Here is a 24773-nt window from a genome sequence, read left to right as displayed (position 1 = left end):
GTGTGGAGACTTTGCTGGAGTTTGTCTGTCTGTTAAAGATGTGACTTTTAGATGCTATTCAGCTGGTGTAGATAGTGGGGGTTTAGGTCTAAAACATCTTCTTTTGTCCTCCATTCATCCAGTTTCATGAGATAAATGTTTGGTACAAGGACTGGACTGAAAAAGACTGAAAAGAGAAACTTTGAAAGAGCTTTAGAAGCCTGGAGGAAAAGCAGTGCTTGTTTAATCAAATGTAATAAAACACATTGTTTAAATGTCCCAAAGTAAAGAGATCTCTCTGTGAACCTTTAATTCGTCACCCTCTTGTGGCAGCAGCTGGCTACTGTTACTTGCACATGTGCATTGTGTTTTTTATTACGTTATAATTTAATACAAAGCCCTTTAATTAAATTAGTGAGTTGAAGTAATATATGAAATATTAGTGTTAAGTAAGTCCCAGAGTTCAGTTTATTGGACATTAGCTACATTTAATAAGAAGATATGAGATCCAAATATATGCTTATGTCAACACATGTTCATTTTGATGAAGTTTACTGAACAAATTTGAATCATCACAACAACCAAAATGTTAGCAACACATCATAAAGTTTATTATTATAACTATGGTAATCATGTTTATGTTTGTAACCTGATAACTCAAATACGTTCTATAGGTGTCACATTCTGAGGACTGTAAGTTCACACACTTTCAGATATTTGCAGAGAGAAGAAGTGTTTTGTAAAAACTTTACAAGTCGGAGGGATTATTTGCTCAAACAGCAACCAGTGCAAACATGTTTCGCTGGACTCTAAGAAGGAGAAAGGTACAGCCTGATATGTCAAGTTTTTTAATATATTTTTTAAAAAACTGGTGTTTTTGTGCAACACAGTTCTTATTTAATCACATGCTGTTTGATTTATTTGAATCAGAAAACAAAGGAGGATACTGTGGGTGTTGAAGAGGAGAAGGCCCCGCTGAAAGAGTAAAATAATGATTTGCAAATGTGTATATTTGCTCAATATGTGGTGGTTCAGGTGAATAAACATGTTTTTGTTAGTTTGCTGTTGTTTTTTTGCGGGGGGCGGGGTAAAAAATCCCAGAAATGTCATGTGACAACCTCTTTGGCTTCCAGAATCGTGACATCACGCCCATTTAGAATCTTACCACCACTTTGATCCTTTGAGCCTTTGATCCTAAAAACCCATAAATAGGAGTGAGAAGCAACAACTTTTAGTTCGTTGTTCGCAGCATTTATGTTCGCAGCATTGAAACGTTTGACAGAGAAGCCTTTCAAAACAATTGGATCTTTTCAGAGTGATTGTTTACACATTCCAACATGTCTCTGAAAAAACACACAAGAAAAGAAAAAGTAAAGCCCAGCTCTCCTCTTCTGGCTCAAGAAGACAATATTCAAGTTCAGAAAATGTGCTTGGAAGAGGAGATTATCTTCTTCAGAGAAGAAAATGAGAGAAAGAGCGCTGAAGTCAATAAATTGTTCAGCCAGCTTCTTGAAAAGGAAGATATTCAGAAGGAGAAAGAAATGGAACTCCTCGACATGCGTGGAAGGAACTTTGAGCTCAAAGCAAAGCTTGATAAAGCAATAGAAAAACTCAAAGAAATCCTCCAGCAGAAGAAAAATGAGAAAGACAAGGACAAAAAGGATCGGGAGCTGCAATTAAAGCTTGATGAAGCTCTGCAAAAAAATACAGAAATCCTCCAAGAGAAGAAACGGCAGGACATAGAACTCCAAAGCTTGGGGATCAAATACAAAGCATTGCTTCAAGAGAAAAAGCAACAACCGATCAAACAGAAAGAAAGCAAGCTTGAAGACTCGGAGGAAAACTACAGAGAGCTGAAAACAAAGCTTGATAAAGCACTGCACAGAAATAACCAGACTCTTCAAGAAAAAGAACAACTGGAAAGAAACCAGAGAGACATGCGGTGCCAACTCCAAAGCATGGAGGAAAAATGCCGAGTCCTGGAAGCAAAACTTGATAAAACTGCAGTGCACAAGCAGAAATATCAAGAGCTGCTTCAAGAGAAAGAACAACAGGACATAAAGCAGAAAGAAGACAAACGTTTACTCCAGGGCTTTGAGAGGGAAAACCAAAAGCTGCAAGAACTTTACAAGAAAATGAACTACAAAGCAACTGAAATGGAAGGAGAGAAGGAGAAACTGCGAAAACAGTGCTCAGCGATGCAGAGTCAGCTCAATGACATGCTGACAAAAAACACAGAACTCGAGGAACTTTCAAACACCTTGAAGTGCAAAAACACTGAGGTGCAGGTGCTAAAGCAGCAACTCCAGAAAACAAATGAAGACCTGCAGTGCAAACTTGAAGAAATGGAGAGGAAAAGTCAACAGTTAGAAGACACTCACAACAAATTACAAGAGAGTTATACAGAGATGCAGGAGGCAAAGGTAATGCAGGAGGCAACTTCTAATGAGTTGAAAGAAAGGCTCGAAGACAAACAAGCCGAATTAGAAGAAGTGGAGAAAACATGCAGGAGACTTGAGAAGGAGAATACAGAAACAATCGATCAGCTGAGAAACCTGATCCTAGAGAAAAAGGTTCTCGTGGAAAAGCTCCTGGAAAAGAAGAAGAAACGCTTCCGCTTCTTCTGGAGGAAGGACACTCATGCTTTGTCTGGTTTTTCCACTGCTGATGTCACCTCGTCTTCCTCCACCTCTGTTCCATCGTAATTTTGACCTCCCCTCTCCTGCCCTCTCCCTCTATCCTGACACCTTGACACCTCTCCCTCCCCTAGCTCCCATGAACTCCTAACACCTGTCCCATCTCCCTCCCCCCTCTCTCTCTTTTCACCCTCACCCCCAACCAGTCCCGACAGTTGACTGCCCCCTCTAGAGCCTGGTTCTGTCATAGGTTTCTTCCTTTAAAGGGAGTTTTTCCTATCCACCGTCGCCTAGTGCTTGCTCAGAGGGCATTGTTGGGGTTTTCTCTCCTCTATCTCTTTCCTCCTTTCTACCCCTTTCCTTGACACCCCCCCCCCTCTATTTCCCCAATAATTTAATAATAAACACAATTGGCTGCATTTTAAATATGTCTGATCAGTGTCTTCATTCAAGAATGAATTGTCTTTGTCACAGAGTCATGTGTATTTTGTGTCCAGATTATTAGTGTTTTAATCACATTTAGTGTTACATTTTAGATCACCACAATAGGATATCCACAATTTAGGATTCAGGCATTTCTTTTAGTTTGATATCGTAATCATTCTATGATTCAGTCGTTTACAGAACCAGCAGTTAGCAGCAATCACTTCAATTCAATGACATTTGCAAGCATTCCTTTATACACAGCATTTCAGTCAGGTTGAGGTCTGGCCCTTCCAAACAAGCCATACTTGTTTGGTCTTTTTCTAATTAAACTGTCATGAACGTTAACATTTAACATGCTGTCTGAGGCCTGTAGAGGCTCATTTCCTCATTCGCTAATGCACAAGTTTAATTCAAGTCAAGCAGAGTTTTATTGTCAACCCAACAACATGCACTCAAGTATACAGTGCGATGAAATATCATTGTCCTGGATCAAAGGTGCAAACTGTAAAAATAAAATGGGAAAATTCAAATATACATACATACTTACAACTATACAGAAATAAGATAATCTAAGAGTAAGTACAACAGTATTGTACTTGAATACAGAGAGAGTAAGAATAGAAAACAATGAGAATAAATAAATACAACAGACAGAGTCGATCAGTACAATACAGGGTAGTGTAAGAATTGGTTGTGAAAGGAGAGTGTTATGTAGTCCAAGAAGTGTGTGGAGAAGAGAGTTCAGTGTGGAGGAGCGCAGCATGGTGTTCAGGAGCCGGACTGCTTTGGGGGAAAATCCTATTGCACAATCTTGCCGACCTGCTCCTGATGACGCAGAGTCATCTTCTGGATTAAGGGGTGGTAAACAGTTGGTGGGAAAGGTGATGCAGGTCGGCTATGATGCTTGTGGCTTTCCCAGTGCAGCGTGAGGTGTAAATAGCGGGTTAGGATGCTCTGTATGGTACCTCTGTAGAAGGTGTTAAAGATGGGTTTGGGGATGCGGACCTTCTTCAGTCGTCTCTTGAATTGCAGTCGCTGCTGAGCTCTTTTTGTCACTGATTTGGTGTTGCTGGTCCAGGACAGGTCCAGGGGTGGATCTAGAGAAATTTTCCTAGGGTGGCATGGAAATCAAATGGGGTGGCAGAATCAAAGCCTTTTTTTAAACACATATGCAGGTGTTACATATGGTTAAAATGATTAATATGCAGTAAGTATACACATTTCATATAAATATGGTCTATAACTTAATTATTTTCTATAACCCACATAATTAAACATTTCAGTTACATAAAAAAATTACATTTTTATTTTATGTACTGTATAGTCTGTATAATAAATAAATATGTACCCAATAAGTATAAAATCCAGAAAGCTACAAAACATTGGGCAAACTTAAGTCTAACTTAAGTTTCACACTGTTTGTTGTTAGACAGAAAATCAAATTGTTCCTTACTACTACTACTAAAATGTCAGAAATCTACTCTGTCACAAACAATAATTTAAACCTAATTTCATGAGGTCCAAAATATAATTGACCATTTTTGGCTACTTTTGATTTTGTTTTGTTTTTTTACCTTGTCTTGCTTGGTATCATTCTTTTCAGCACAACCTCACATGTCCGAATTTACAGTTATTTTTTCATTGACATACTGTATTAACACAACTGATCTGGAATCATACAAACACATAAAATCCTAGTAATAGTTATGTTATGTTTTCTTTTAGTGTAAAAACCACAGACATGTTTAGTAAATTATTTTCACAACTTGAAATGCAAATATAAATTGTAAATTTGTAAAACTTATGTAAAACTTTTGTGAATAATAAAGTTATATACAACTATTCATCTAAAAATGCAGCCAATGCATCTTGTGTTCTTTTTTTTTGTACAGCCATTTAAAAATACTACTTAACTAAAATGAGAGAACAATAAATTGTCACAATAAGACGCCCCACAAATTATTTGTGACAGTAAAAAAAATAAAAACTGTTTACCACAAGACAGAGAAGAACATCAGAGGGAGAAACCCTGCAGGCCTGACAGCAGGAGGTGTATCACTCCTTCTGTTTTCCACCTGGAGACAGTGTTCACACTGCATTCTGCCTGTGTGACGTTCATTCGTGTCCTCACTGACACACAAAACAAAACAACAACTACACAACACGACACACTAACTACACAAGTTAACACAACACACCAACTGTACGCTAAACATCACAAATCTCTAACATCTCAAAACTCGCTCTCTGTCTCTCTCACTCGATCGCTCGCTCTGTCTCACTGCCGTTTACATCACCTGGGCTGAGGCAGTCCAAAAAACTCACTTTGTTCAATCAAGTGTTTGTCGGATATTCTGCCACCCCAACCTTTTGATATAAAGGAAACTCTCCCTGGTGTGACACCAGTTGAATGTTTCATTGTATAACAATGTTTGTAATGGGAGTATGTCTCTGACCTCGCTTTCAGGTCTTTAGGTTTTCAATGAGAAATTCAAAGCAGTCAATAATACAGGCACATCTGCAACGAACATCTCAATAACATGGACGTTGACACCTGACGCTGCTCTCTGTGGTATGGTACTCCTGAATGTCCCGCTGACAGTTGAACCTGAGATCTCAAACATGCAACCAACCATGGAAGATTCAGTTTAATCTCAACAGCCCTGGTTGAGAGAATAAGCTAGGTTTATTCGTTTTGGTCCTGTTTATGTAAAAAGCTGTAATGTTTTAAGAGTTAACTAAATGAAAGAGACTGGACGAAAAGTGTTTACATTCAAAATAAACTGATTATAACAAAAATATGACCTGACTAATACATTATGTTAAATTCAAAAGTTAGAAAAATCTTTTCAGTAAGGAAGCATAAATGAAAACATTTGTTTAGGAAAGACAAGCGCTGTGACAATGCCAGTGCTTATGCACTTGTATGTGAGGGGAGAAATCATTGTTTACACACGTTATTAAGGATGAGAATTTTGTAGCATGTGGGGGCCGACGCCATTTCCTCTCTTTGAGATCAGCCCTGTGTCACAGGGTACTGATGAAGCAGAAGTATATAAACATTTTAAAGCAACTTTGTAGAGATATGGATATGTGTTGTTGAAGACCCATGTTCACCATGCAGTTCAGATGAAGTAATAACAGAAATTCAATTTATAAAATATATTTATTTATATAAAGAGTGAATTAAAACTGGTAATAGCAGGTGGTTAGTTTGTGATATTATTCATTACTCTGAACTCATTTCACTGCTTATTTGTTCAATTTCTGGCCCAGTGCCAGGTGGGTCACACATTGGCCTTAACACTTTGCATATGAGTGGGGAGCATTAGCATTTTCTAGCAATTAGCCAGTTTCGTATATCTTTTGAATAAAAATTTAATTGCATTGCAAACTCAAAGTAACAGAGCAAAATAGTGAAGGCTTGCGAGTCATGTTGGATGAAGTGATCGGACGAAATACACAAATGGTGCAAAAAAAGGAGCAGCAGGACGCAATGCACCAACAGTTGGACATGCTAGCTTGAAGATATGGAGAAAAACCATGAAGGGCTGAAAGTAATGTTTGATGAATACTCAGGAGAAACACAGAAATGTTGGAAGAGAAGGAACAACTGGAAGAGACACAAAGAGAGATGCAGGATGTTCTCCACAACTTCAAGAAGAAAAATGCAGACTTACAAGTGTTTTATAACGAAGCAAAGGACAAAAACATTGAACTCGAGGAAGAGAAACAACAGCTGGAGAAAAAATGTACAGAAATGCAGCTCAGAAACAAAGAAATTGTGAACAAAAATACACATTTGCATGGAATGTATCACAAAGTCCAAAAGACAAATGGTGAAATGCAAGAAGAGAAGAAGAAAAAGAAAAAACACAAAAAGACATATTTGAAGAAATGCAGAGGAGACATCAGGAATTAGAAGCCATGCAAGACAACTTACAACTAAGAAATGAGAACATGCTGAGACAAAGAAAGTGCCGCAAGAGAAATATAAACACCTGAAAGAAAAGGACCTAGAGAAGCAAGAAGCATTAGAAGAACCGGAGAAAGGCTGCCAGAAAATGGAGATTCAGCAGAAAGAATGTTTCAGTGAGATGACAAACCTCATAGTACAAAACAAACAGCTGCAGAACTGAGCCTGAAAAAGAAGAAAAAGTATTTTTCTCTTTTCTGGAAGAAGGATTCTGCTGCACCAAATCACAACAACAGTCGCCTCAAGGCACTTTGTATTGTAAGGTAGACCCTACAATTATACATACAGAGAAGAACCCAACAATTATATGACCCCCTATTAGCAAGCACTCTGGCCACTATGGGAAGGAAAAACTCCCTTTTAACGGGAAGAAACCTCCAGCAGAACTAGGGTCAGAGAGAGGCGGCCATCTGCCGCGATCGGTTGGGTGAGAGAAGGAAGAGAGGACAAAAGGCATGCTGTGGAAGAGAACGAGAGATTAATAACAAGTATGATTCAGTGCAGAGAGGTCTATTAACACATAGTGAGTGAGAAAGGTGACTGAAGATGAAATACCTGCCATGGGAATCCCCCATCAGCCTACACCTATTGCAGCATAACTAGGGGAGGATTCAGGGTCACCTGATCCAGCCCTAACTATATGCTTTACCAAAAGGGAAGGTTTTAAGCCTAATCTTAAAAGTAGCAATAGTGTCTGTCTGTCACGGTACTGGGCCATTAGGCCCAGTGTTTGAGTTCTAATGCATATTTTTGTATCCCCATGTTGTAGTGTAACGCATCTAGTTGTTTTCTAGTTTGCAGTTTAGTCCTTGGTTTCTTAGTCCCTTTTGTCATCTCTCCCTGGTCCGTGCGTCTACCTGTCATGTTTCATGTCTGTATGGCTCTTGTTGTCAAGTTCGTGCCATGTCTATGTCTTTGTGTTTCCTGTTTTATTTTGGAAGAGTCTGGTGTTCTTTGTTCATTGTAGTTAGTGTTACTCTCCCCTGTATTGTCATTATGTTTCATTCTAGTCAGCTGTGTTCTCATGTGTCTCCACTTCCCCTGATCACCTCATGTGTGTATTTAAGTCCTCAGGCTTCCTGTGGTCGTCGCCGCGTCGTTTGTTCAGTTTCCCCCGTGTTATGCCAGGTTTCAGGACTCTGTGCTGGTCATGTCCATGTTGCTTACGTGTATACGTTTCATAGTTCTTTGTTGTTCCAGCACAGAGTCCTGTTCATAGTTGTCTCCGTCATATGCATCATCGTCACCCTGCCTTCGCTTTCCCTGCTGTAAGTGTCAGTTCTTAGTTTTCCCAGTTCAGCTTCTAGTTTAGTTTTGCTCTGTGCGTTCTGTTGTTTGCCACGTTAATCAGCCCAAATAAAGGCTCGCTTTTCGTTTCAAGTGCAGTACTGTCTCCTCGTCTATGTCTGCACCTGGAACCTCACACTCCCACACACGATCCGCCCACCGCAGACCGTGACACTGTCTCCTGAATCCAAACTGTAAGCTTACTCCACAGAAGAGGGCCCTGAAAACTGAATTCTAACTGGTACGCTGTGCTGATCATGCGTGTTCATATACTACCAGATAGGGAAAATATGGTCCCAGCGGGAGTTTCAGATGAGCGGGGGAGTGAGACTCACTGTTGTTTGGATTTCACAAGGAGGATGTCAAACAAAATGTGCTAATTTGCAAAACATCCCGTAAAACTATTGATGCAAAAGGTAGAAGACCACTGTCAGGTTTATATTGTTGGATTGTCGTTTATGCTAAGAAACATATACTCATATGTGCTTAGAGTTATATAATCGATTGCATATTGATAAGATCTCTGATCCTTAGTAATCTGCAGAGACTCTGTGTGCATTCCAGAGCAGTCTGGCATACACATACATCCTAAGGTCATGAGAGAGGTCGTACCTTCTCGCTCTGATTTATAGTATAGGAGGACAGCATATCTCAGACTGGGGTGCAGTGTGTCTGTAAAAGAAGTTCATGAAACTGTTTGAGTGGAGGACAAAAGAAGATGTTTCAGGCCTAAAAAAAAACCCCCCACCATCTACACCAGCAATACAATAGCATCTGAAAGTCATGTCTTTAAGAAACAGGAAAAAGTCCAGCAAAGTCCCCACACAGGACCTGAGAGATGCATCTGAACCATCAGCTGATTCATCTACTTTCACTGAATCGGAAATGATCTCACTGCAAGGGTGGCTACTGCATATATGATGTGATCCTGTCATCCTTCTGTAAACTGGTTTAAATAACAGAAAGAAAGAGGACTTCCCTTCAAAATCATCAATTTACATTCAGTTTGCAGGAGAACTAAGTGCTGTTTTTGAAGCAAGACAAAACTACCTCAGGAACAAAGAACAAGATGGTAAGCTTGAAAACATGGAGTAGCCAGCACAGTCTGCAGACTTGAACCCATCGAGCTGGTTTGGGATGAACTGGACACAAGAGTGAAAGCAAAGGAACCTACAGGTGCTGCACATTTGGAAATATTATTGTGACTCACCTGGCACTGGGACACAAACTCGAATAAAAAAGCAGTGAAATAAGGTCGTAGTAATGAGTAATATTACAAACTAACCACCTGCTATTTACAGTTTTAATTCACCTTTTACATAAATAAATAGTTTTGTACATATGCAAGTGTAATTTCAAACTAAATTTCTGTTATTACTTCATTTCAAGTGCAGCACCACCACTGTTTGTTTGTTTGTTTGTTTTACCAAAGAAAACAATAATTGTCTGTGAGGAAAGAACTCACTGGTGGATCCTCACCTGTCTGCTTTTGGCTCAAACCTCTTCTCTCGTGTAATAAAACTTGTGAACCTGCTTCCCCTCTCAGTGTCTGCCTTGTGCCAGTTTTGACTGTTGCAAAGAAGTGAACTTAAATCTAATCTACAACAGCAAAGATGCACACAGTCTTTCTCCTGTGGGAGAAGTATTATGTCTGTGTTAAATATACAAGTTGTGGCCATTTTCACAAGATTTGATTGTTTAAAATTCACATGGACAAAGTAAGGATTCTGGGGGACACGAGGTGTGCTCCAGCAAATATTTCCTCTGTGGTCCCATTAAAGATGGATTTAAACATGAAGAGTGTGAGATGGCAAAAGCAAAGACATTCTGTACTTAATCAGAAGTACAGATATTAGTGGCAAAACCACTCCAGTAAAAGTAGCTCTTTGGAGGATTTTTCTACCAGCTATTTTTGTGCAAAGCTAATTAAACCTTGTGCTATATTAATGTATCATTAAAGTAACATTAATACATAAGAAAATGACCTTTACTTCTTTAAATTTTAATTCTCATAAATATACGCAGCTTGAATCAGTTTGGTAGAACATGAGCAGAGAAAAAGACGAAAGATTTTAAAATATCTCTACATTGTAGAGAGCGACTCTAAACAGAAAATGAGTAAGGAACGGGTTAAAGTGGGATTCAGCAGGTGGGGGAACTCTAAAATTGGTTGTAGTGGCTCAACAAGAGGTTAAGAATCGCAATTTCTATTCAAAGCTTCAGTAAATTTTCTTTGTGTACAGGCTGTGATCAGCTGATCTGGGCTGCTGGTGCTTTGAGGTCCTGATCTGAATTAGACAGGTTTCAAGGATTTCGAGTGCTCAGGCAAAATAGAAAAGTGCTGTACAAGAACCAGTCCATTTACCATTTGGTTTACTAGCTGGCAAAATGTTGAAATTGATCAAAAAATATACTTTTCTTTTTCTTCTTGTTGATCCACAGATTCATTGAGAGTAACAAACTAGAGACTACATCCAAATATGCCTTCAGAGGACTCAGGGACCTGACTCAGTTGTATGTTCCAGTGACTGAAAATACAACTGTTATCTGTTATACATGATTTAATGATGTCTCTTTTTCATAATCAACTGCATTTGTTGACACATTCAGCTATAAGAATGATGTCTACGTGGCCATTTCTGCTCCCAGCACAGAGAGCTGTATGATTTTCCAGTGGGACCACATAGAAATGAACTTCAGGACTTATGATAACATCACAGGTAAAGTTTGATTTCGACTTCTGCAGGAAATGTGTCCTAACTTACTACATAACTGGAAACCCCTCTTGATCCTGCAGCGCAACCTTCTAACCATTTAAGTCCTCGCAGGCTGTGTCGACCCAACGTGTAGTTACATCTCTCAGGAGGTGCATGTCAGGTTACGTGGAAGGTTGGGTGAAGGGTTAAAGGGAGTTTCCAGTGACACTGTAAGTTAGGAAGTCTAAATCACACATTAGGCTAACAAACACTCCCAGAATGCTTGAGCTGAGTTTTATTCTCAAGCGATTCATGTGTTTCTCTGCCCTTTAGGTCAGTCTATTGTGGGGTGCAAATCTGTTATCATGGAAAATGAGGTGTTTGTCATTGTGGCTCAGCTGTTTGGTGGTTCCCACATTTACAAGTTTGATGACGACCAAAGCAGGTTCAAAGAGAAAGGACCTTATAAACTGTTAAATATCCACACCTTCATAGTTTTCACTCACAAATTAGAGCTGGGTCAAGATGTATCGTGACTATTTCTGAATGGCCTTGCACTCATGGATCCTCAGACTTTCTGAAGTACTACCCTTTCATAACTACTTCTATTCTCTTAAAAATACCACTGAAGTTCATGATGGGTTAAAAAAGAGACATTTAATTGAATCTATCTGGATTTATCTTTTATTGTTTAATATCTTTCTCTCAGTAGTTTTATGCAGCTATAAAAATACATCAGGACCTGAATGAACGTAACAAATTTATTCTGATTTGCGGTGACTGATGATGGATTGAATGATTTTGCCACCTACCTGTATCCTCATACCCTGTGGTAACGTACAGTACCTTGCCTTATCAACACTGGGGTCTTTGTTTGATGGTTACACAGTGCCTCTTTCTGGCCGTGATGAAGTACCACACCCCTCGGCTCTTTCCATTACAGGGAATGTCTAGAAAGCACAAACCTTTAATTATCATAGCTGAGATCATAGAGTGTAGCCGTTTGTTGGAAGGTGTCTTTGTAGATGTTGTAGATTATAATGCATAGAGTAGGAAGCAGTGGTTTGTTGTTACAGTTAGTAAAATATCCAGGACTTGACCTTATACAAATTCATTAATGGAGAATCGCCATTTAGATACAACTTCTAGATCTGCTGTAATATAATCAGAATCAGAAGAATCAGAATCAGAATCAGAAGAATCAGAAAGGGTTTTATTGCCAAATGTTGAGCAGGTTTACAACATTAGGAAATTGCTGCGGTACTTAGTGCAATCATACTGTCATATAACGCTTCAATAGACATAAAAATAAGAATTAAAGAATTAAAAGTGCTAAGTAGATAGATATATACATGGGTGCAGGTGGTGATCAGTGCCAAACACGGAATGATGCAGTGAACACAGTGTAGGGTCATGTGTTAGTGGTGGGAACAGTCATATGGTTATTGTTCATGAGTCCAACAGCAGAGGGGAAGAAACTGTTCTTGTGGCGAGAGGTTCTGGTGCGAATGGACCGGAGCCTCCTGCCTGAGGGGAGCAGGTCAAACAGACTGTGTCCAGGGTGAGAAGGGTCAGCTGTGATCCGAGCTGCACGCCCCAGTGTCCTTGAGGTGTACAGGTCCTGCAGAGATGGGAGTCTGCAGCCAATCACCTTCTCAGCAGAGCGCACAACACGCTGCAGTCTCTGCATGTCCTTGATAGTGGCTCCAGCGTACCACACAGTGATGGAGGAGGTGAGGATGGACTCGATGATTGCAGTGTAGAATTGCTGATGATGGGGGGGAGTGGGGCTGTGTGCTTCCTGAAGTCCACAATAATCTCCACTGTCTTCTGGGCATTCAGCACCAGGTTGTTGTGGCTGCACCAGGACACCAGACGTTCAACCTCCCTCCTGTAGGCAGACTCGTCCCCATCCAAGGTGAGTCCAATAACAGTGGTGTCATCTGCAAACTTGATTAGCTTGACAGACTGGTGGGTGGAGGTGCAGCAGTTGGTGTACAGGGAGAAGAGCAGAGGAGAAAGAACACAGCCCTGAGGGGAGCCGGTGCTGATGGTCCGGGAGTCCGAGACATTCTTTCCCAGCCTCACATGCTGCTTCCTGTCCGTCAGGAAGTCAGTGATCCACCGGCAGATGGGATCAGGCACATTCATCTGGGAAAGCTTGCCTTGGAGATGGTCTGGAAGGATGGTGTTAAAGGCAGAGCTGAAGTCCACAAACAGGATCCTGGCGTAGGTTCCTGGGGAGTCCAGATGCTGCAGGATGAAGTGTAGAGCCATGTTGATAGCATTGTCTACAGACCTGTTGGCTCTGTATGCAAACTGCAGGGGGTCCAGGAGGGGGGCCGTGAGTGTCTTGAGGTAGGAGAGAACCAGGCGCTCAAATGACTTCATGACCACAGATGTCAGAGCCACAGGTCTGTAGTCATTTAGTCCAGTGATCCTTGGTTTCTTGGGGACAGGGATTATGGTAGAGGACTTGAAGCAGGCAGGCACATGACATGCCTGCAGTGAGGAGTTGAAAATGCCAGAAAACACTGGGGCCAGCTCATTTGCACAGTGTCTGAGGGTGGCAGGAGACACACCGTCTGGGCCAGGAGCTTTTCGAGCATTCAGACTCTTAACACTAGGTTTACTATCCTGCGCAAATTTGCGTAACTTCCCTAAAACCAATACCCCCTAGAATTACTGGCTTTTTTATTTTCTGGTGCAAGTCCCGAGGTGTTAAGCACCCCAGCTGAGATTTTCACAGGTCGTCAGCTTGTTTCTCCTACAGCTTTTGTTGTGCAAACCACCCATTATCCTTGAGGCCTGGCACATTTGCATTTGCTCACTCAGAGTTGCTCAGATCTAAGGCAGGCCAAACCTCTGTGTTACAACTTTCAGAAATGCCTGACAGAAATGCTTCAACTTACTCATGAGATTTTGACCACATTTTTTGCGGAAGTCACAACTATACTGAATGCACGACTGTTGTTGCCAGCTGCAAGAAATGCTTGGTAGTGAACAGCTGTTCCCTACCAAGGTTCGTTTCAAAGTTTGAAAGACTTTGAAATAAAACAGACTTGTGTACCCATATATTGTGAATGTCTGTCTTTTGTATGTAGGTTGTAACACAGAGGTTTGGCCTGCCTTGGATCTAAGTAAACAAATGCCAATGTTGCACAAACACACACACACACACACACACACACACACACACACACACACACACACACACACAGCAAATCTGCATTTATTTGTCCCACAAGTGGAAAATCTGCATTGTCATTGCAAAAAAGTGGACAGAGCACAGTATAGAAAGTGCACTATACAAACAATCTGGAAACATAAATATGGACACGTGTATTCAAAAATATTGGTGTATGTATACACACACACACATTTCTATCTATCTACGTGTGTGTGTGTGTGTGTGTGTGTGTGTGTGTGTGTATATATATATATATATATATATATATATACATAGTTATACACACACATGCATAGTTATACACACAGACACATCTATATCATATATACACACACACACACATATATATATATATATATATATGTGTGTGTGTGTGTATATATGATATAGATGTGTCTGTGTGTATAACTAGACTTTATGCATATTATATAAGGTGTGGCTATATAAATATATAAATATATGTACAACTCTGTGTATATATGTTTATGGACAGGCATGCAGGCAGGTAAGGAAGGAAAGTAGCCTTGCAGGGAAGGAAAAACTTGAATCTCTCATGGTTAGGGGTTGGGGGAGGGTGTGTTTGCACAACAAAAGCAGGAGAACAATGGAGCTGACGACCTGTGAAAATCTCAGCGGGGTGCCAAGAGGTGTTAAGGTCGGGGGGAATTTACGCAAATCTGCGCAGGCCAGTAAATCTAGTAGTAGGGACTTGCACCAGGGAAAAAAGGCTCAGTAATTCTAGTGTTAAACTGCTTCCTCACATCTGCTTCATGAATATGAAGAGTTGTGGTGGGAGAAGGTGGTGTGAAATCCTCCTTGGTGAGGGGTGTGGAGGGAGGTGTTGTAGGTGAAGTGTTTGATGGTGGTGATGGCTCTATGGAGGGGGAGAGGTGGGGAATGAGTGTCCAAAGTGTCTCTATTGTTGGGGCCGTTGGAGGTGTGAAGGCTGCTTGATGGCTCGTCAAAACGGCAGTAAAAGTCGTTAAGGCTGTTGGCCAAGAGCAAGTCATCAGTGGAGTGGGGGGTTTGAGGCTTGTAGTTGGTAATATTCCTAAAACTTTTCCACACAGAGGCCGAGTCATTCTCTGAGATCTGCTGCTGCATCTTCTCAGAGTGCTGATGTTTAGCAATGTCCACTTCTTTAGTGAACCTGTACTTGGCCTCTCTGTAGCAGTCCCTGTCGCCGCTTCTGAACGCCTTTCTCTTTTCCAGCCACAGCTTTTTGAGTTTAGGAGTAAACCAGGGTTTGTCATTGTTATAATGTGGCAAAGTACAGAGAAACTTTATCAGTATTGCAAAGGAGCTGTGTTTAGATGATGTCAGGGAAAATAAACCTCCTGATATGTTTAAAAGAAACAGTTTTGCCCAATTAACAATATTTTTTTTACTAACATCTGAAGTCAGAAGCATCAGAGGCAGAATTTGTATGACCAAAAGGAAGGAAAATAAATGTACATGTAAATATATCTTCAAGCTTTCACATTTTTATTCTGTTTTTGGAAATGCTGAATGTTGTCAAGCTCCAAAATGTACATAAACCAAGGATTGTAATGTCACCACCTGTTTGAATGGACCTTTGCACTTACAAAACTCAAATGTTACTGCAGCCTGCAAGAGCATGACATTCAAAAAAGGGTGTTTGCCAAATTCTTTTTAGATAAACTTAACAAAGACTAAAAGTGTTTCTAGGTTAACAATATGCAAGCGTTACAATTCTTTTGTATGATTTTGTTTAAACCTAATGAATGTTCCTCTTACAAATATGATGTAATATCAAAATAAATCTGTGAAAACATGACAAATGTATTTATCCCACTGTAGTGATTAATCACTGATACTGATCATTAAAAATAAAACTTCCCTTCTTTCCCTAAAAAACCCCGAAAACCCAAAAATGGACATTATGATTGTAAAGTTGCACAAAGAAAGAAGAAACATTCAGTACTGTCTGGTGTTTGAATGGTCACAGATGCAAAATTGTAAAACCTTATAATGTGCAGTGTGTATGCAATCTAACCAGCACTAAAATCTCACCATTATATTCTGGCGTTCACATGTCAGTATTTCAGACACTCAAACCCTTAAACATCTCAAACCCACTGTCAAATATGCTGGTTCAAGTGTGGTGATTTGAGCTTCTTCTGCAGACACAAGCAATAAAGCACCTTGCAGTCAACGAACTCCTCTGTATGCCAAAGTGTTTTAGAGTCAAATGTGAGGCTGTCTGTCCGACAGATAAAGCTTCTTCTAAATTAGGCCATGCAACAGGATAATGACCCCAAGCACAGCAGCAAATCTACATCATGGAAGTCCAGACCTCAACCTGACTGAAATGCTGTGTATAAAGGAATGCTTGCAAATGTCATTGATTTGAAGTTATTGCTGCTAACTGCTGGTTCTGTTAACGACTCAATCATAGAATGATTACGATATCAAACTAAAACAAATGCCTGAATCCTAAATTGTGGATATCCTATTGTGGTGATCTAAAATGTAACACTAAATGTGATTAAAACACTAATAATCTGGACTCCAGGGCTGAACGACCGCGAGGATCACCAGCCCGAGGAAAAGACAAAATACACATGACTCTGTGACAAAGACAATTCATTCTTGAATGAAGACACTGATCAGACACATTTAAAATGCAGCCAATTGTGTTTATTATGAAATTATTGGGGAGAGACGGGAGGGAGAGGAGAAGGGAAAATTAAGCTGGAACAGAGGTGGAGGAAGATGAGGCAGGAGTGGCCCTGCGGAGGAAGAAGCGGAAGCACTTTTTCTTCTTCTTGAGTTGCTTTTCCACAAGCACTTTCTTCTCTAGTATGAGGGATCTCAACTCGTCCACTGTTTCTGTATTTTGCTTCTTAAGTTTGTTGCATATTTTTTCCACTTCTTCTGATTTGGCTTGTTCTTCTTTGAGCCTTTCTTTGAGTTCTTTAGCTGTTGCCTCCTGTTTTTGCACTTTCTCCTTTTCTCCTTCCAGTTCAGCTGTTGTGTGCTTAATTTTGTTGCCAAGTTCTTGCAGTTTTTGCTTTGTCTTCTCAAAGTCTTGGACAAGAAGAAGTTTTTCTTCGTTCTGCTTTATGTCCTGTTGTTCTTTTTCTTGACACAGCTCTTCATATTTGTTCCGTGTTTCATAATGCATTGCCTGCAGTGCTCTGTATTTTCCTTCCATGCCTTGGAGCTGGCATTGCATTTCTCCCTGGTTTATGACCAGTTGTTGTTTCACTTCAAGGATTTTTGTATTGTTTAGCAAAGCTTCATCGAGCTTTACTTGCAAGCATTCATTGTTTTTCTCCATGTTCTGAATCTTGCAATCTAATTCTTTTTGTTTCATCTCCTGTTGCTTTTTCTCTTGCAGCAACTCGTCATATTTGTGCATTGTTTCTTTAAGCCTTGCCTGCAGCATCCTGTCTTTTCCCTCCATGTGTTGGAGTTGGCTCTCCATGTCTCGCTTCTTTATGTCCTCTTGGTTCTTCTCTTCGAGGATCGCTTCATTTATTTGCAGAGCTTCATCAAGCTTTATTTGCAGCTCGTCATTTTCTTTCTTGATGTCTTTAAGCTCGCGGCCCATTCGCTTTTGTTTGATCTGCTGCTGCCTTTTCTCTTGAAGAACCTCTTTATTTGTTTCCTGATTTTTATCATCCCTTGCTTTTACCACTCTGTATTTTATCTCCATCTTTTCAAGCTGATCATGCATCTGTCTTTCTCTCATGTCCTGTTGTTTCTTCTCCTGGAGGATTTCTTTAACTTTTTCTTGAGCTTCATCCAGCTTTCCTTGGAGCTCTTGGTTCCTTTCCTCCATGTCTTTGATATCCCACTGTTTTACATCAATAATACTCTCCTTTTCTTGGAGCAGGTAGGACATTTTTTTTAATTGAGCGCTCTGTCTCTCATTTTCCTCCATCAATAAGACAATCTTCTCTCTGTTAAGAAGATTTTCATTCTCCATTTCTGCCAAGTGCTTCTCCTCTAATTCAACTTGCTCAGCCCAGGGAAGAGAGGAGAGGTAAGGGTCTTCTGGTTCATCCCAGGGAAGAGCGCCGGGGTCAACTTCTTGCCTTTTTGGTTCTTCTCCTTGAGACATGTTGGAGTCTGGAGTCAGGATCCAAATGTTTCTAAATGGCTAATAGTTGAGGGCTGCAAACAGAAATGCTGCCAGTAATGGACTAAATGTCGTTGTTTTTCACCATTATTTGTCGGTTTTAGGATCAAATGATCACGTTGGTGGTAAGACTCTAAATCTGTGTCACGAACAGTCGAAGGCTGCGAACATAAATGCTGAAAATAACAGACTAAAAGTTGTTGCTTCTCACCCCTATTTATGGGTTTAAGGATCAAAGGCTCAAAGTGGTGGTAAGATTCTAAATGGGTGCGATGTCACGATTCTGGACAACATGGTTACCATAGTTAGAATAATAAACTTTATGATGTGTTGCTAACATTTTGGTTGTTGTGATGATTCAAATTTGTTCAGTAAACTTCATCAAAATGAACATGTGTTGACATAAGCATATATTTGGATCTCATATCTTCTTATTAAATGTAGTTAATGTCCAATAAGATAAGATAAGATAACCTTTATTAGTCCCACACGTGGGAAATTTGTTTTGTCACAGCAGGAAGTGGACAGTGCAAAAGTTATGAAGCAAAAATTAGAATAAAATAAAATAAGAATAAGAATAAATACAATACACTGTATTTATAAAAAACTGAACTCTGGGACTTACTTAACACTAATATTTCATATATTACTTCAACTCACTAATTTAATTAAAGGGTTTTGTATTAAATTATAACGTAATAAAAAACCACAATGCACATGTGCAAGTAACAGTAGCCAGCTGCTGCCACAAGAGGGTGACGAATTAAAGGTTCACAGAGAGATCTCTTTACTTTGGGACATTTAAACAATGTGTATTATTACATTTGATTAAACAAGCACTGCTTTTCCTCCAGGCTTTCTAAAACTCTTTCAAAGTTTCTCTTTTCAGTCTTTTTCAGTCCAGTCCTTGTACCAAAACTTTATCTCATGAAACTGGATGAATGGAGGACAAAAGAAGATGTTTTAGACCTAAACCCCCACTATCTACACCAGCTGAATAGCATCTGAAAATCACATCTTTAACAGACAGACAAAGTCCAGCAAAGTCTCCACACAGGACCTGAGAGATGCATCTGAACCTTCAGTTCACTCCAAGATCACACATGTGCAGGAGAACTGAGTGCTGCTGTCAGATTGAAAAGTGCTTTAAACATGATGATACTGTCTTTGTTAAACAGCAGAATAGGTTTATAAAGTATCATTAACTAAAAGTGGTGAAATAAATATCTCTAAATCTACTAAATGTAGACTTTTAAATTTTGGACAGTTTAGTATTACAGCTGCTGATTAAATAATAGAGACAGATGTGGAGTAAAACTTTTATTTAGTGTTTCAAGTCAAAAACAAACAGAGCAGAGATACAGAGAAAGTCTTTTGATGAAAAAATGAAGATACTGAATGTTGAGTTTCCCCTAATCATGTGTGTGCAGTTGGGTGAATGAGGCTGTGTCGAGTGTTCAGACTGAGTAGAAATGCACTGTGCTTGTCCATTTACATCCTTTAGATCCAATCTTGACTCTTTTGCCCACTAAAATAATAAACCAGTCCTTTTTTCTGTATGTAATATAATCTAAAGCATCCACAGTAACATTTTCCACCATACAACTGCACTCTAAGGTCAGCACGGTGGTGCAGTGGTTGGTACTGTTGCCTCACAGCAAGAAGGTCGTGCATGTGAATCTGCTGGCTGCTGTTTGCATGTTGTGTTGTTTGAGGGTGCTCCGGCTCCCTCTCACACTCCAACAACTCGCTCTTTAGGTTAAGGCGATCGTGGCTCAAGACTTGGGAGTTTGCCTTGTAATGGGAAGGTTGCCGGTTCGAGCGGCGGCTCGGACAGTTGTTGTGTCCTTGGGCAAGACACTTCACCCGTTGCCTACTGGTGGTGGCCAGTGTCCGGCAGCCTCGCCTCTTTCAGTGCGCCCCAGGGTGGCTGCATGTGGCTACAATGTAGCTTGCTATTATCAGTGTGTCAATGGGTGGATGACTGGATGTGTAAAGTGCTTTGGGGTCCTTAGGGACTAGTAAAGCGCTATACAAATACAGGCCATTTAATTGGTGATTCTTTTGGCAATTACAATCATCTATTGGGAATGTGATCATGAGTGGTGAACTGTAAAGTGTGTACCCTGAGTTTTTCCTTGTGAAAGCTGGGATAGTCTTCAAACCATCTCCTTCAACCCTTAAGTCCTTAAGAGGAAGGAAGAAGGAAAGGAAGGAAGGATAACTACAGTTTATGATCTCAGCTGTGATTATTAAAGGTTTGTGCTTTCTAGACATTCCCTGTAATAGAAAGAGCAGAGGGGTGTAGTACTTCATCACGGCCAGAGGGAGGCACTGTGGAACCATCAAACAAAAGACCCCAGTGCTGATAAGGCAACATGCTGTCCATTACCACCAGGTATGAGGACACAAGGTAGGTGGCAAACTCATCTGATCCATCCTCAGTCGCCCCAAATGAGAATAAATGTGTTACTTTCCTTCAACTCCTGTCGTATTATTTTGTATCCACAAAACTATTAGAACAGAAATATTTAACTTAAAAAGATAAATCCAAATAGTTGAATGGATCTTTTTTTTTTACCTTCATGAATGTCATGAATATTTTCTGGAGAATAGAAGTGGTACTTATATAATGGTAGTGCCCATTGCCTGAGATCCCATGATTGTAAGGTGACTGAGAAATATTTTTAATCACACGGTTGTTGATGTGATTCAGTCTTCAGCACTGCGGTCACCCCGGTGTGTCGGCCACAACACCAATTAAAGCCAAACTGTCTCAGAGTGTAGAAGAAGAAGCTTGAGGTTTGTTCTGAAACTTATAAACACCTGTATAAGAACAGAATAGACTTGTCCTATAAACTTTGGGGCCTTTCTACACTCATTATCCTTTCTATCTCTGCTCCTGGTCACGTTGCTGTCAACTCCTCGTGTGTGCGCCTGTTTAATTTAGCCATTTGTGTTCAGGTCTCTTAGCTCCTATAATAAAACTGTTCATATTCCAAGCCAGCCTGCGAGTCCTCGCATTTGGTCAGTCCCAGCACCCATACCTGCTGCGAGGGAGAGAATGGCCAGCCGTCAACATGAGCGCCAATACCAGCATCCAGAGCAGACTGCTAGTCCTGCTCCACCTGAGCCAGAAGTCTGCGCTAAGCAGGCACCTGCCAAGCCGCCCAAGGTGTCCCATCACCTCCGTCGTTCCCCAGTGGAGCATTGCTGGCCATGCGGTCGGCCTCCTGAACTGCTGGATATTTTTTTTTTTAAATAAAAGGGCCAGGTTATTTTTTCTGGTTTTACCTCAATACCAGGTGATGAGGATAATGAGCTATCTAGTTAAGTTCCCTTCAGTGCTGCTGGACTAAAAGCAGAGGGTTATTCTTGTCTGAATCTGTGATTTTTATGTAAACTTAAAGCACATGTCTGTGTTGTTTGTTAAGTAGCATTAGCAAAACACATTCAAATTATTATAATTGCCTAGTTTTACAAATTGTGAAACTCACAAAGAAAGAGGACAGCTGTGGCTCATTACTGAATTGGCCATGTGCAAACATGAATGATGATAAGTATTAATAAACAAATGAGACACTGTTGGAACACAATGTTCTACATTTTTGTACTAATAGCAAAGTAAATTGTAAACTATTACAAACAGTTAGGTTCTCGAAACTGTAGAGTTACAGTAGATACATTAAATTAAAAAAAACTTTGCATTTTAAGGATTGTAGAGTACGTCACAAACATACAATCATTATTTAATGATCACATGTTTAAGTAACAAAAAAAAATTGATGCAAAAAAAAAGACTGTAAATTAAGGTCTCAGAGGGTCTGACCAGGGCCTCTTATACTTTTAGTTTTCAGTGTTTGCATCAAATTATAAACACTTGTATCTCCATAGTTAGCTACCATTAGTACATTAGTTATATGCGTATATTGCTCAGTCCTCTGTAATGTCCATTTTTATGTTAAGATATGCTACTGATTATCTGAGAAAGTTGAACTGAATATTAAATGAAAAATCTAAAATTTGAATTATTACAAAACTGCACTATGGACTGGTGTCATGTTTAACAAACTTGCTGCTGGCTCTAACATTGGATTGGCTTCTGCTTCATTTCTATATTCTATTCCAGTGTCCTAAAAAAAGAGTTCTTTGTCTTTAAACGTCGTTAATGTTGCAGTCCTTAAAGGCATTCACCTGCTTTTTCTGCCACCTGCTGCGATGGCTCTTGATAAAACTTAAATATGTGGGATGATCTTGGACAGTTTAAAGTGGGCCTCTGTTCCTGTAAAGTAGATTGTGGTAAGGACCCGACACGCACACTGGATTTCATTCACTATAGGTTAGTTTTATTTTCGTTCTGATGTTCCAGCATCAGTCACACAGGAACAGCTGCTTCTTCCTCCCAGTCTCCGTCCCTGTCATCACTATTTAAAAATAGATTCTTTATTTATTCATTTCTTTTATTTTCTTTCATTTAAGCTCAAAGGCTGTTTTTATTTCCACAGTGATGGCAGCAGCAGCGTTCAGGAGCAGAGGACTGGCTGGTGTCAGAAACACCAACGTTTTAATCCTCATCTTTCTGCTGTCCCTGGTTTATGTCACAAATTCACTGATGAAAGTAAGAACAAAGTCACTGCTGAATTAACTGTTGCTGAAGGTACTTCTATGAAACATTTATTTGCAAATGTAAAACTACAGTCACTATGTAACTCATTATAAGCATATCAGAGTTTAAACGGACGCATCCTGTTTTTGTAAATTTAAAAACATTCTGACAAGTTTCTTAGAACAACTTAGGAAATCAGAAAAAGCAAAAGCAGCCAGAAGGAAGGCGGGTCAGTCAGTTTCATCTCTATTGCATGTTATCAGTCAAATTTGGTCATGTAGGAAACAACAAATGCGTATGAGTCATATCAGTGCACACTAAGAGAACTGCAACTCAGTCTGACTGTAGAAGTAAGTTTGACTTATATCCCCATTAAGTTATTCATATGTAACTTTATTAAATTAATTTGGTACATGTTGTGGTAAACAGAGAATGTCTTTTGCTTTTCTGAAATTGCCCAATAATTCATTAATGTTCGATTATATTTTTAAACATTATACATGTGTATGTAATTTGTATGTAACTGTATCATGTGAAGATTTTCTCTTGCGCTTCTTCGTCAAGCCCTAAAGTTAAAATAAATCAGAGCTGATGCTTCTTGTACAAACTGTAGCATCCTCCCCCGCCCACTTACAATGGAGACGATGACTGTCTTTCTTTGCTTCCTAACTTTTCTTGAATTGTTCTTGAAATTAACAATTCTGAAGTTTATGGATTTTATAAAATATAAAACTGCAAAAATTATGTACAAAGCCAGACACAGTACCAGGAAATGTACAGAGGATGAATTGAGGGGAAAATTAAATATGAAGACCAATGTTCCCTCTAATTTTTCATGTGTCTGAGCGAACACACAAACTCCCTGAGCGATCCCTTGGACCACTGTGAGCGACATCAGACGTGAGCACTGTGGTCACGCCAGCATCTAATCCATCCAAGTTACATGGTTTATTACAATAATCAAATTACAGCATTTACATTTATGTTAGACTACTTTTAATTAACTGCTTTAGCCCACTTACAATGAAAATTTAAAAAATCTTGTTCATGACCTGTGTAGTATGTTAACACTATTGGAAGTAAAAATAACTTGAACTCCAATTTTGAAAACACAACTTTTTCTTTTTCTTTCTTCATAAAGCTCTGACTTGTATTATGAGTCTGAGTCTGTGGTCTGGGAGAGTCCTATAACTCTCTGTCTGCAAAATACAGTATTGACCAATGCTGGGCAATTAATTATATAGTTACTACTTCAAAAAGTAACTCAGTTTGGCAAACAACAAAGTTTTTTGCAGCTATTTATTTTTTTTAATACAGCCAAGGCGTTTTTTAAATAAACATTTCAAACTATTTACAGAACAATCAGCTGTTCTGCATCAAATCTGATGCCACACAAATTATTTGTGCCACTCCAAAAAATAATTTCTGTCCACTATGAGATAAAGGAGAACAACAGCCTGATACCTGCAGGCCTGACAACAGGAGATGTATCACTCCTGTAACACCTGTAACATTCAGCAGCCGCCTCAATGTTCTGACACACCAACAAAACTATTGACTACACTACACACTAACTACACACTAACTACACACTAACTACACACTAACTACACACTAACTACACAAGATTTGCGCTAAACGTCTCAAATCTCTCACATCTCAGAACACCGCCGTCACTCCTAAAACTTCCCCCCGTTTCTTAACAACTAGATGCCACGTTGCCATAACATTTTTTGATTGGTCGACACGGTACTTTTTTCGACCAATAGGAAATGGTGCACTGTTAGCCTTTGCAGTAATTTCCATAGCTTAGTAGTGCCAAATCAACAGTAAAAAACTCTAAAGGATGTTAGCAGTTTAGTACTGTAA

The 24773-nt window shown here is 39.7% G+C and overlaps 2 protein-coding genes and 1 long non-coding RNA gene across 3 annotated transcripts; 2 read left to right on the top strand and 1 right to left on the bottom strand.

Annotated features, from left to right (window-relative positions):
- Positions 1 to 1301: 1301 nt before the first annotated feature.
- On the top strand, positions 1302 to 2743 carry LOC112845411 (trichohyalin-like). The gene has a single exon (XM_025904823.1). The coding sequence runs from the start codon at positions 1317 to 1319 to the stop codon at positions 2682 to 2684; it is 1368 nt and encodes a 455-aa protein (XP_025760608.1). The 5' UTR covers positions 1302 to 1316; the 3' UTR covers positions 2685 to 2743.
- Positions 2744 to 9950: 7207 nt separating this feature from the next.
- Positions 9951 to 23544, top strand: LOC112845410 (uncharacterized). The gene is made up of 2 exons (XR_003218216.1): positions 9951 to 11024; positions 22804 to 23544. It is a non-coding gene; the product is annotated as an uncharacterized LOC112845410 (long non-coding RNA).
- Positions 16861 to 18327, bottom strand: LOC109200306 (golgin subfamily A member 6-like protein 22). Its single transcript, XM_019355820.2, has one exon. The coding sequence runs from the start codon at positions 18278 to 18280 to the stop codon at positions 16901 to 16903; it is 1380 nt and encodes a 459-aa protein (XP_019211365.1). The 5' UTR covers positions 18281 to 18327; the 3' UTR covers positions 16861 to 16900.
- Positions 23545 to 24773: the final 1229 nt, after the last annotated feature.

This window comes from Oreochromis niloticus, unplaced genomic scaffold (genome assembly GCF_001858045.2).
Source record: "Oreochromis niloticus isolate F11D_XX unplaced genomic scaffold, O_niloticus_UMD_NMBU tig00007310_pilon, whole genome shotgun sequence".
NCBI classification, from domain to species: domain Eukaryota; kingdom Metazoa; phylum Chordata; class Actinopteri; order Cichliformes; family Cichlidae; genus Oreochromis; species Oreochromis niloticus.
This window is presented reverse-complemented; position numbering and strand designations above follow the sequence as displayed.

What these genes read in the sequence shown, in the direction of transcription:
- LOC112845411 (XM_025904823.1), top strand. Translation starts at nt 1,317, where the DNA reads ATGTCTCTGAAAAAACACACAAGAAAAGAAAAAGTAAAGCCCAGCTCT.
- LOC109200306 (XM_019355820.2), bottom strand. Translation starts at nt 18,280, where the DNA reads ATGTCTCAAGGAGAAGAACCAAAAAGGCAAGAAGTTGACCCCGGCGCT.